General features: G+C 31.7%; 1 protein-coding gene across 1 annotated transcript; it reads right to left on the reverse strand.

Annotated features, from left to right (window-relative positions):
• Positions 1 to 44: 44 nt before the first annotated feature.
• On the reverse strand, positions 45 to 7,842 carry LOC145584637 (annexin D3-like). Its single transcript, XM_081641453.1, has 6 exons — positions 7,575 to 7,842; positions 7,329 to 7,474; positions 2,723 to 2,947; positions 1,924 to 2,136; positions 1,742 to 1,831; positions 45 to 417 (listed from the first exon to the last, which is right to left on the reverse strand). Exons 1-6 carry the CDS (start codon positions 7,648 to 7,650, stop codon positions 214 to 216), a joined length of 954 nt encoding a protein of 317 aa, XP_081497579.1. The 5' UTR covers positions 7,651 to 7,842; the 3' UTR covers positions 45 to 213.
• Positions 7,843 to 13,841: the final 5,999 nt, after the last annotated feature.

The following is a 13,841-nucleotide window of genomic DNA, read 5'->3' on the forward strand; positions in this document are numbered from 1 at the left end:
ATAGTAAAATTGATTGAAAAAAATTCACCCTAAAACAATAGAAGGCCAAGCAAAACTCAAAAGTATCTTCCATGGTAAATTAATATTCAATGACAATCCATTATCAGTATTGGTTCACACACATGCTAATAAACACTACATATAGTACAGGAATGCGATAAACAAGCCAAGATCATCGACCAGATTGCCTTTAAGGACTATCTAATTGGGTGCTTATATTTGTTTGCCAAGCAGAGTCAGCAAGAAGTTCTTGTAGTCCCCTGATGTGTCGCCAATAACTGCATCCGCAACACTTTCTTTGTACGCCCTGGAGTACTCTTCATTGATCTTTACCATGTCAACTTCAGCTCGAGTCACTATCGCTCTAGTTAGCGAATCTTCATCTGTACCGAGTCCAACAACTGATGAATTTATAACCTGCAGACACACAGGTCAGCAACCAGTAGCCATCAAAGTATGAACTTTCAGAAACCAAAACCTAAGTATAAGGTTTGCCACCTGAACATTCATAAAACAATTAGAATGTGAACCTCACAATTCACCTGGTCGGTCGGGTTAAGTCCAGGTCAAGTGAAATTGGTTATAGCACACGTCAGAGAAGTTTTTCCCCTCATTTGAGTACAATTGTCAGAGGTTGACAAACATGTTAGAGGGGTTCTATAAACAGTCAATATCATTTGGGCAAAACTAGTAAAAACAGTCTTTCACTAGACTGTGTCCTTTTCCCCAAGTTGAAGTAATTTCACATTAGTCAAAAACAGCTTCATATATAAGTTGTACTTGTTAGTCACCACTTAATTTTTGTAAAAAGGCTCAATGAAGGTAGGATTGATAAGTTAGTCTAATTTACAATTACGGTACTGCAATAGTTCTAGTCCTATTTATATTGAAATTGGGAAAAGAGGAAAGCAAGTCCACCTTACACATGTTGCAGAGAGTTGAGCAATCTAACGAAAAAAGAGAAAAGCAATTACACCCTACACATTCAGCTGACGAGTGAAGAACCTACAATCAAAGTGAATAGACAACAAAAAGACATTTCTCAAGGTAAAACCCATTGTTAATTGTAATTAAATTGCTCCATTAAGTATGGATTTTTTTTTTCTCAAAACTGACACTGATTATACTAAACAAAACATATCTATAATTTTGGGGGAGGGGGAAAAAAAAAAAAAATCATACTACAAAATCCTAGTCAGCAAAAAGTCAACTCACTCCTGATCAACTTAAACAGTTTAAAGTTTATCTATTCCAAAATCAGAGAAAAAATAGCAGAAGTCCATCTAACTGAAGGATGATAAATTCTGTCAAAAGCAGATTATATATGAAATTGGTTTTGAGGAAAGGAAAATCCTGAACTTCTGGATGCTTTAGATGATAATAAGTAAATAGCTATACCATACAGAAACTGAAAGTTCTGAAGAGGAACAAGGATTTCATTTCCTAAAACGGAATATATGTTGATTTATATCAGTACTATGAAACACATTCCTGGGATATAAAGTCCAAATAGGTTTTAAACGAAATGGATAAAAACCAATATGGACCCTGCCATCGTTAGGGTCTGCAAGGGTCACAATCCAAATTAAACTAGCAGAGAATTATTTCGAAATTGGATTTTCAGTCAGAAATAAATGGAGAAAATATTTTTTATCCCGATTAAGTTCAGATGTTTCTCATGGCACTTGTATCATTCATAAAGTAAATATTAACAATAACATAGTTATGAGTATCAAATAACCTCAGCAAAGTGCTTCTCGGGGCTTTCAATGCACAAAATGGTGATTCTCAGTAAAGCTTGCAAATCATCGTTCCCACATTTCAAAATATCCTGTCAAAGACCATGGTTTAAAAGGTTCGTTACAATTTGTATGGTTAAATTCAATCATCTTCGGTGCATTTAAACAGAGGTAAGAAAGTGACCTGGTCAATGGTACTAGAATACTCCTGCTTATAGCAAGCAAATGTTGCTCTCAGCTGAAAGAAATTTCGAGTTCCAAGAATCCACACAACATGATTATGGTCTAATTCCTTCTTTTTGATGGATTCATGAAGGTGAGCAGCTTCAAGTTTGGCAACATTCATGTCGACCACTTCCTTGTCATATCTGTAGGAGCTCACTAAAGCCACAAGAAACTACATAATACAGGTAACACTTGTCAGCCAAAATACTCCAATCCTAGCGTCATGCTAAGAACTGATACAATGATGCCAACTACAAAAACAGTATTAGAATGAAAATTACTCCCATTGTTTGGAATCTAGTCACACATTCTGTTTTATGATGTCTGGAAAAAGCTTTTGCTACACTATCATGGTTAAAGATTAAATTAATAACATGCCAATACATATATCAAATAATGGTAACACGATAAAGATATGTCACATAGCACAAAAACTACGAATTGAAATGGATTTTTTTTTTCTTCTTTTTTTTCGGTGTAAAATCATAATCATAATATATCCTTAAAAATGAGGTTGGAACAATGTGACTCCTAATTATGGATAACAATGGGAACAGACAATACTGTTACTGCCACAAAATGACACAGAATATAACCCATATATAGTTGATATAAGTCATATAACAGATCTTAAAATAGAACATAATCGCATACATCATACAATTCTTTAATTCATGTACGTACATAACATTGGCATTATGATGTGTTTCAACAACACTTCAAGCTAATGACTTAGCCCCCTTAGTTATAAAAATTACCTTTCTCAATGGAAGTTGTATATTTGATGCGATATCTTCTTCAACAGAGCATTCAAACAAGGAACAGTAGGCCTGCCTGACAGCCATCAGATGATGAGGGGAAGCACATGCTACCTCAACTATGACTTGCAAATGTTTCACCCCATTCTTCCTCGCCTTTAAAGCATCATTAATCAGTCTCGCATCTCTTTCCGGAGGATCATATGTCCATAGAAGTATTGCATTCTGTAAATGGCAAAGATGTTATTTGATAAACTGTTGTGTGGAAAAAAGTGAGCACCCAGAAGGAAACTTGAAGTTTTTTTTTTTTTTTTTTATTTTTTGACAAAATATTATTCCAACACAAATTGTAGCAATCTAGGTAAACACTAAAAGCCTCATGCATAAGCTTTAAGTCTTTCAGAGTAAAACTGTACAACTAAAAAAGTTCTGCATATGGTCACACATCAACACAATGCAGTTATTTTGTAGCTAAACTTCTAACTAAATATCCCATTTACAGTACAGTCATTGGAAGTTCCAATCATTTTTACTTTCCTTCTCACTAGGAAACATGATAATGCCCCATATTAAATTTTGCAAATGGAAAGTCTCTCGTTTGCCCAAATTCATTGACTATACACCCAAATATGTCATAAAAATCCAAAATTTCAGCCTTAACACCCATAAGAAATCACTTAACTGATAACACCAATGAAATAAATTGATTAAGGTTAAAAAAAAATTAAGCTGCCTAATTGAAGTAGAATTGTTGATAACTTCATTCTTATTTCAACAATAAAATCTCGTATAAAATTGGAGTTATATTGCGTTTCAAAACGCGGCTTGGAGACCGTGTCAAATTAAATGGGGTGAAAAAAATAGGGACAGAGGGAGTATTGGTTAAAGTGGTGCGTGATAACTTGGAAGCATGAAACTCATTACAATAGTTGTGGAACGGATGCAATGCACATTAAGATGAATCCAATGAAATCCAAGTATACCACTATGTGACTAATTATTTTATAACACTTTGATTTCTATACTATTCACATTAATCACATACTCTGACTAGAATGCATCTGTTTTAAATTTCGAATTAAAGATTTGGACAGTTGTGGTCAAATTTTGAAAAATGGCAAACTTTTCTTCAAAAATTAATCAAGTGGGATCTTACTAGGCTAAACAAGTTCATATATCCATAACTGTCAAAACGTCGGTTTGACAGTTCGGTTTCGGTTCGGTTTGAAATCGGTTCGGTAGTTAATCAGGTCGGTTTGGAATCGGTTTAATTGTCTCATGGGTCGGTTTTGGTTCGGTTTAAATAGTTTTCGGTTCGATTCGGTTTCGGTTTATTCTTAAGCGGTTTTAATTCGGTTTGGGTTGTAAACAGTTCGGGTAGTAAACGGTTCGGTGCAGGCGGGTTGCAGTTTGTTAATGGTGCGGTGTAAACGGTTTTTATCCCGGTTCAAACAGTTTCGGATTGGAAACGGTTTCGGGTTAGAAACAGTTCGGTTCTTTTTTGGTTCAGTTTATAACTGGTTCGGATCTTTATCGGTTCAGTTTTTAACTGGTTCGGTTCTTTTTCGGTTCAGTTTATTACTAGTTCGGTTCTTCGATGGTTTAACCACTTTAACGTTATTCATATCGGTTCCATTTCAAGTTTACTAAATTACGGTTCGGGTCGGTTTTCGGTTTCAAAAAATAAATTGTTTATCGAGTTGTTTGGATTCGGGCAGTTAAATGATTTTGGCTTGAAATTTGATAGTACTTGCTAACCTTTTGCGTTCACAAGTGTTATACAAAGTCGGCAAGTCGCGAATCATTTCATATTTAGGCATCATATTATAAACAAATTCTCATTGATTTTATAAATACATATTATGTTCTGTTTCAAGTTTAGTCAAACTGATTTTACTAGTTTATTACGAAGTTGATTATAAGAGTTAGTGTATTAATGTATTATTGTTTTACAATTAGGTTATTATATGCTTCTTATTTAATCATTTATATACTACGCATAGTATCATAATCATGATTTGATGAGTTCTTGACTTCTTATGAAATGGAAATTTGCAATTTGGTAATTCAATACTTGATTAGTCAACAAGACTGATAATTATGACTCGTTTATCATTATATATTTTCATGAAATTATGAAGGTATTACAAAGTGCTTTGATTTGTATAATGAAAGAAAACACTAATAACTAATTAACATGGTAATATTGATTAGTTCAATCGATCATATGTACACATTATTAACACATGGCATCTAACCATCTCATAGTTAAATATTCGTATCATCGTTATTCGTATGTATTACTACAAAGTTATAGACTCATTAGTGATCTTTTTAAATTTATCTATTTATACATTTTATTAATATAACGTTTTTATAATTTTTACGTGTATGAAAATAAAGATATACTAGTAATTGTTTTAATACGTGTCTTGGGCACTGATCCCGATCAAATGGGGCAAAAAAATACTAAAGAATTGAAGGAATAATATTTTTGTAGATGAATGTACAACACACAAACACACACGGATCACCACTCTCAACCATAGATTAAAAAATCAATGGTTAGATTCTTTCTCCCACAACACACACGGATCACCAATCTGAACCATAGATTGAAAAATCAATGGTTAGATTTACATGAAACCCTTTCACTCTCACTCTCACTCTCACTTTACCACTATTACATTGACATATTACGATCTAAAAATTTCTTACAATGTTTTCAGTTGCTCATTTATTTTGATCCATGGTTTCGCATTTCGAATTGTGAGGCTCGTAATGTGTGGAGCGGCGGAGAAGAGCAAGAAAGATTCAGTAAAACTCGAAGAGCAGCAATTTTTGGTTGATTATTGGATGCTAAAATGGTAAGGGAGGAGAAAAAAATGGAAAAACAAACGGAATCTTCGCCGCCGATGTGTATCACTGTGAGATCTATGAGTTTTCCGTTCTTCGACCATTGAATTAGCAAGTGTTTGACTTTCTCCTCACGGTGCATCTATGAGTTCTCCGTTCTTCCGACCATTGAATTAGCACTACTTCTTCAGTTATCTTCCATTGAAGCATTTTTTAGAGGAACAAGAGCAAGGAAAAATTTACCAGTTAGTTATTTTTATTACTTAGATTATTTTGTTATTTGGTTTTCAATTTTAGATCTATTTGTTCTATTAATTACTCCTCTCACCTCAGATTTCATTGTAATTGTTTGTAAAAAGTTTATTTGTTTAATTTTATTTTTGTTAGATTTGTTTATATTTTTTGTAAGAATTTTTAGTATAATTAATTTTTGTAGGGATAATTGTCTTATTTGAACTTGTAAATCTGGGTTTGTAATAATATAAGTTTTTTGTACTTTGTATTTTAATTTTAATTGATTATTACTGTTAGAATTTCATACCAATGTTGGGTGGGTGGAGGAGATGGCGGTATAGAGGCAGTAGTGTGGCTAATAGTTTAAGGCAGGGCCTGAGGCTTGTTTTGCTCTTATTTGTGAACACTGATTATCCTTAAGACCTTAATGAATGATTTGCCTTGCTATTTTTTAAAAAAATATTCTAAGATTTCTAATATTTAATCCATTTAATTATATTCCCGTCAAAAAAAAAAAAAAAAAAAAAAAAAAAAAAAAAAAAAACCCATTTAATTATATAAAAAAGTTTGTAAACGGTTCGATTTAGAAGCGGTTTGGTTCATAAACGGTTCGGTTTATAACCAGTTCGGTTTACAATCAGTTCGGTTTTTAAATGGTTCGGTGCAAACGGGTAGCAGTTTGCTAACGATCCGGTGTAAACGGTTTTTTTGCCAGTTTAAACGGTTTCGGGTTAGATACGGTTCGGTTATTTTTCGGTTCGGTTTTCTTTCAGTTCGGTTTATATTTGGTTCGGTTTGTTAACGTGTTCGGTTCTTATACGGTTTAACATTACTCGGGTCGATTCGGTTTCGGGTTCACTAAAATACGGTTCGGGTCGGTTTTCGGTTTCAAAAAAATCGGTTTTTAATCGGTTCGGTTCTCATTTGGGTCGGTCGGTTTCGGACAGTTAAACGGTTTCGGTTTGAAATTTGACAGCACTACATATATCCCGTCATCCTCTCTATTTTCATTGGATTTGGATTTTGTAAACTTAACCATTGAGGTATGTCACAATATATGTTATAGTTAACCAAAACAATTAAAAAGGTACAATAACAAAGGAAAATGGATTTTATAAGTAGGCAAAAGCTAATGAACGTCCGGGACGTTGGATAAAATAACTAAAAGTGGTATATGAATAAAACTTATTAAAACTTGTTTATCTAATAACCCTCTTTTGGGAGTATCGGGACCAAAAATCTAGTAACGGATTAAAATTATGCATTGACAAACATAATTGAGAGGCATTTCATCATTTAACAGAGGAAGTATGAATGAAAATTTACTGTCAAAGTTTTTAGATTTTTTTTTTTTTTTTTTTTTTTTGTTTGAATAGCGTCAAAGTTTTTAGATTTTAATAGTTCATACTTGCTTAAATTACTAAAGGGCCCTTAAAAAACCATAATTTAACATACAACCATAATAATTAAATAAATAAAGAAATTAAAGACATAAAATTAGAGGAAAAAAAAATACCAGAAAGTCACCGGAAAGTTCAGAACGAAGACTATCAAAGAGAGATTCATTGTAAAGCTGTTGATAAGCTTGAGTAATCTTCTTCCTTTGACCTGCATTTCTCTGACCCAATACTCTAATTACTGCTTTTTCATCTGTTCCCCAACCTGCACTTTCAATTACCCATTTCATCAATTTTTCAGGAAAAATCAATGAAAAATCAATGAAAAATCAAAGTCAAAGGAGAGAGAAAGAGAAGTAGATGACCTTGAAAAGCTTGTTTGAGGGTCTCAGAATCCTGAATTGGAGAAGGAACATTTTCTGGGACTATTAAAGTCGCCATTTTTGATGATTTTTTTTCTTTCTCAGAAGAAGTTAGAGGAGAAGAAGGTTTTGGTTATTTTTGGATGTAATAATGTACGAGTAGTTGTAACAGAAATGGCACGTTTTAATTTTTTATTTTAATGGTTTTATCTTCAGTTATGACTTTTATTATGAGATCACAAATTCACATTTCACAACCTATCCTTTTCGTACTTTCATTACAGATAGATAATTAATTCTTTAGTGTAATGGTTCCCACTTTGTTGGCATCGGGTTATTGAAAAGGAGTAACTTTTGTATATATCCGATTACTTTAATATTGGGGGTCATTTTTATCAAATTTAGGGTTATTTTTATAATTTTTTGAGTAATCTTTATTAATAAATTATAAATACTTCATAACTTTTATTTATGTTAGGGTAATTTTTGCTCATTTTAGGGTAACTTATAACAGATGTATAATATTTTATTATACATCCGATTTATTTAAAAGTTTATCATTGAAAAATATCAATAGGGCTATAGTGAGGCGAATCAAGTAAGAGAGGCTTTATCTCTGCTTATCTAAAGTGGGAATGGGTCCCAATTGGCAGGTAATGGGGCGAAGATGGGAATAAAAACCATACTCGCCATGAGTGATGGAGTGGGGATGAATTTTAGGTCGTACCCACCCCATCTTTTTAAAAAGAGGGAGTAGAATTATTAAAATCTCACATCAATTTCTCCATATGTGCTACAATAGTTAAAATTAGGGTTAACTCGGACAAGACCAAAGGTCGAAAATTTGAATTTCAAGAACTGAAAATCGGACCGATTAAGTTGGGATCGAACCTGAATCGGGTTGAAAAATCGGTCCAAAATCCAGACCGGATCACTTTGGACCGATTTTAGAATTTTTTAAAAAAAACTTTGGACCGATTTTAGAATTAAAAAAAAATCTAAATTTTTAATATTTTTATGGAAAACTTGAAAAAAAATAAAAAATATTTTAATGTTTTTTACAATTAAAGTTTTCAAAGCTTATTAAGGATAATTATTTTTAAACAAAAAAATCGATTCGGCCTATTCTCTTCATCTTATTTTCAGTTCAGTTCAGTTCAACTCCAGTCAGTTCAGTTTAGTTAAGTTCCTAATTTCCTTCTCTTATAAAATATTCAGTTTAGTTCACTTCACTTCAGTTTCAATCGATTCAACTCAGTTTAATAAATCAGAACAGGCCTTGAGTTAAAATATTAATTAAATAAGTACATGCAAAAGTGATTTTTATTTTTGAACCGTGATGGATAATACTATTGGTCAAAATTTTATCGTGCTCCGTCATTTGATCTACAATGAACTTGTGGTGTTGTAATGTTGTATCTCTATCTTTTTCAAGTTTTATCTTTGATGCTTTCAATAATGAATTATTGTTAAGCATAAAATAGATTATCTTCTCGTTGACCCTGAAATCATGTCTTAAATAAGGAGAAAAACACGACAGCTAGAATGAGACACTAATAGAATTATGCAGGTACTAATTTCTTTATTTTTTTTAATTAAATCAAGTATTCAAAATGCAAGGCATTTAGGTAGGTGAGCAGTCATGAACTCATAATACGTAGTATTTGGTGGTCCATATATTGAATATATGTTCTAATAATTTTCCTAGTTAAAATGATTACATAATTTTGTATTTTTCTCATTAACTTATGAATATACAAATGTATACGGAATGTATACTCATAATGTATAGAATTTGTTATATACATGCGGGTGTACCGTATATCCGAGGTCATTTGCTTATTTAATCAACAAATGAGCAAATAATGTTTTTAATTATTTGTTGATTGAATGAACAAATGACTCCGGGTGTACATAATAGGCTCTCCATAATGTATATTGAATATATGCTCTAATAATATTTTTTATTTTTTTGTAGGGTAAGAAGAAGGGACTTTAGTTGACTCACTTAAAGGGAGATTAGGGAGGAGATATATGGAGAAGCCCGTTAAAAGGATGAGCGATGTCACTCCTCTATCACCGCACGCAAACAAATTATTTAAGGATTTAAAGCTCTTAAAAACTATAGAGAGGGGGCAATATGAAGTTATTTGCCTTTTCATATCCTATAAGCTCTCTTGAAAATGGTTAACCAAACAAGTTTATAAACTTCCTAATAACAAATAAGATTATTACATGGGAAAAATAACTTCATAGAATAACATTATATATACTTCGTATACTTAAACAAACAACCACGCACTAAGTTACATATTGTCTTTTCTATTAATTCCTGCGGATTGGATAATTTGAACACAACTGAATCGTTGGACATATCAACCAACAAACCAATTGGACAACAAAATGGAATGCTAATCAATCAGCCATTTAATTTCAAGTAGTTGGACATTGTATTATAATTTGTTATAATTGTAATTTAATTTTCATTATTGTCTTGGTACATGAGAGAAAAGAGATATATTTCACTTAGAAGAGAACGAATCTCATAATTTTTTCTCCCCTACTCTTTCACAATGTTTTTAACCTTTTATTTTTTACGTTTGTGTAAAACTTTGAACATACATACAATCAAACATAACAATACATCAATCCGTATCATTTAAGTTACGGAGTAGTTGTACACGTACTTATACTTGCCAAGGTAGAGGTAGGTTTGGGGTAGCTAAAGATGATGGTGAGTCCACTTTGCACTGATTATTCCCTAACTAATTCAATTATTGAAGGGATAAGAGAAGTTAGGAACTTCAAATTCAAAGGGAAGCAGCATGCAGCACATGTGGAGTGGGGTTAAGGAAGATTACAATATCATATATTCACATAGTAGTACTAATAAGTAATAATACAGTAGTATGCATGTTTAAAAAAGAAAGAAAGAAAGAAATAAACTAATAATAGTATGCATTTAATCAAATGTTTGGTTAAATATAGACAATTATGCCAGTGTTGGGGTCATATAATTCATAAGTGAGGGAGCACGTTAAACTCGTTTTTTTTTTTTGTTTTTTTTTTTTTGTTAGGTCTTACAATTATTTAAACTCGGTGTTTTTTTTTTGGAGGGAATTTATAGTCGGTATTTGGTAAACGATCATCTCGTCGATCGGTTGAGAGGTCGTAGTATTAAAGGCCTTTAAATTATAGACTTATAGTTAATTGTCGATCAATATAAGTAACTTTCATTGTATTTAAAACTTCAATACTCAGGGCATGTTTATTTTAACTTAATTTCAGTTCAGCTTTAATCAGTTTATTTCAGTTTAGTTCAGTTCAGCTCCAATCAGCTCAGTTCAGTTCAATTCAGCTCCTAATTTCCTTCTCTCATAAAATATTCATTTCAGTTTAGCTCTAATTAATTCAATTTAGCTCGGTTCAGTAAATGTGAACAAACTCTAAATTAAAGATAATCATCACTCCGAACAAGGCCCTAGTGTTTGTTGTTGTGTGTTAAGGGGTGCTTTAAAACATTGTCAAGTTTATAGTTATTATTGTCCCTTGCTGATTGCTAAGTTTGTTAGAATGAGACTTCACATAATCGCGTTAAATAAATATCTACTTTGGCATTGCTTCAATGTAATTATAATTTATTGATTGATGTTGATTTCATAATTTTATTTCATTTAAGCTCAAAATAATGAGTCTCAACAAACCAACACTTCCTATGTCTCTCGCTTGATAAACTAGTACAGTACAACTTTATATGTCATAATTGTTGAGAACGAGTGGGAAAGATAAAAAAAAAACTCGGGTAATTTCCATGAAAATTGATCTCATAACCTTCAACACTTAAGGTCAAAATGACAAGCTCTTACCATTAAGCCAAATAAATTTACTTAGTTAGATTGACTTTGACCATAATTTTAGAGGTTACGCAATCACTAAATTTATGTATTTATCTAGTAACTATTTAAACACCTTGTTTTGATATTGTTTTTTTCTTCTTGTGAACGTATCTTAGTGACTTGGTGAGTTGGTGGGAACAAATGAAGTTAATGAACAATGATAGAAATATTTTTTTTTTTAAACCGAAGGGAAACAAATCAAACAATGATAATGGAACTTTTTTAATTATTTTTTTGATGTGAACAATGATGGAACTTTGCAGGCAACAGCAACAGCGTATAGTGCATTCCATTATTCTGGTTTAATACGATGTATGATAATGAAATAAACTACTGATCCAGTAATCGTGCATCACGTTTTGTACTATTCACGTTATGTGTGAAGATAAGATTGAAGAGTCGAGACAAATAATAATACGAGGTAACTTTATACGGAGTATGTTATGGATGTATAAAAAAAAATATACGAGTATCATATGCAAATACTCCGTAATTTAATACTCCTTTCATTTTTAAATACTCGCTCTATTTTTAATTTTTGCACTATTCAATTGTCCTATTTTGACTAATGTGTCATAAGAAAAAATATAGTTTTATGGGTACTTATTGGAATCGTCTCAATAAATATGTTATTAATTTTTAATTGATAGAATTTATATTTATTGATAATTAAAGATATAATTGATCAAAGATTAGCATCGACATACGTGTTTTAGAGAAATAGAACAAGTATTTAAAAACGGATGGAGTATAATCATTGCCTTTTTTTAGGAAGGAAATTACTACTCCCTCCGTCCCTTAATTAGATTTCTATTTTTATCATTTATTCCTAGGGGTGTAAATGAGCCGAGCCAAGCCGAGTATTACCTTGTTCATGTTCAAGTTCATTTAACTTAGGCGAGTTCGAGCACGATCCCGAGCTTTCAAGCGAGCTCAAATTTATGTTCAAGCTCGGCTCATTTAGTACACTATATGTTCGCGAACGGTTCGTGAACAACTCGTTTATTTAACGAGTCTTTCATGAACGAACATAATAATAATCGAGCTTCTCTGACAAATGAGCTTTGTACTTTTGATATTTGAAAATTTCAAAATAAGCATAATAAATGAATCTTAATTATAAATTTAATAACTAACGTAACAATTGTAAATAAATCAATAATTCATGAACATAAATAAACGAGTTGTTCACGAATTTATCTAAACGAGCATATCTATGTTCGTGTTCAAGCTCATTTATTAAACGAGTTTCAAAATTTATTCAAGCTCGGCTCATTTATTAAATAAACGTACATGAACGAGCTTTAACCGACCCCGAACACCAGTAGTTTATTGATCAACTTGGTTCATTTATACCCCTATTTATTTCTCATATAATAAAGAGAAGTAAAAACCTAATTAAGGGGCAGATGGAATAGTATATTTTATATTTTTGTAAAAGGAGCGGAATGTTGTTTACCTTGTTGCCCCACTCTTTGTATTCTCATTTTTTTTCTCTTAAACTTGTGCATAGTCTTGGATTATACTCCGTAGTTCTTTAGATTGTGAGACCAAAATCATTTAGGTATAATATTTAGAAACATTGTTGCACCAATCTGTATATTATGGGAATAAAGAATAAACAAAAGTTAATTATAATAAAATAGATAAGCCTTACGAAAATAACAACAAACTTGTCACATCATACTCGACTACTCATAATCCGTAGATAATCTCTGAATAGTCACCATGTGTTAAATAAGAAGCACATACTTCTAGGACTAGGAGGAGTAATGATCTCTTTAAACGTGAATTTTGGCGACAAATCTTACTTTAATTTAAGGGTAATGCTATATCACTATATGCAGTCTTTAGGGCTTAAATATAACCATTTAATATCCTTTCTTTTTTAATATTAAGTTGAAAATTTATCGATAATTTACAAGTAAATCGGTGTAATAAATGATTATTTATTGTCTATTCTTTTCACTTTTAGCTTCTTATATGCAGTCTTAAAACGGCTATATATATCTTTTTTCTTGATTTAATTAATTAATTTCTTCTTTGTCACCCAATAATATATCTTAAACATGAGTTTTGGCAATCAATATTTTTTTTTCTTTTAAAACGTACAGAGTATTTTTCCAATTAATAGGGAGGTACTTCATATTGTATTTATTTGAAATTAATTATGGAAAATGTTACTCTTATTAAAATCGGAAAAAGGGTCTGTTCTCTTCAGCTTATTTTCAGTTCAGTTTAGTTCCTAATTTCCTTCTCTCATAAAATATTCAGTTCAGTTCAGTTTAGTTCAATTCAGTTCAATAGTTCAGTTCAATAAATTAGAACAGACCCTTCATGGTTTCTAGTGAAATTGCAATCTAATATGCATCTC

This window comes from Chenopodium album, chromosome 16 (genome assembly GCF_948465745.1).
Source record: "Chenopodium album chromosome 16, dcCheAlbu1.1, whole genome shotgun sequence".
NCBI lineage: Eukaryota > Viridiplantae > Streptophyta > Magnoliopsida > Caryophyllales > Amaranthaceae > Chenopodium > Chenopodium album.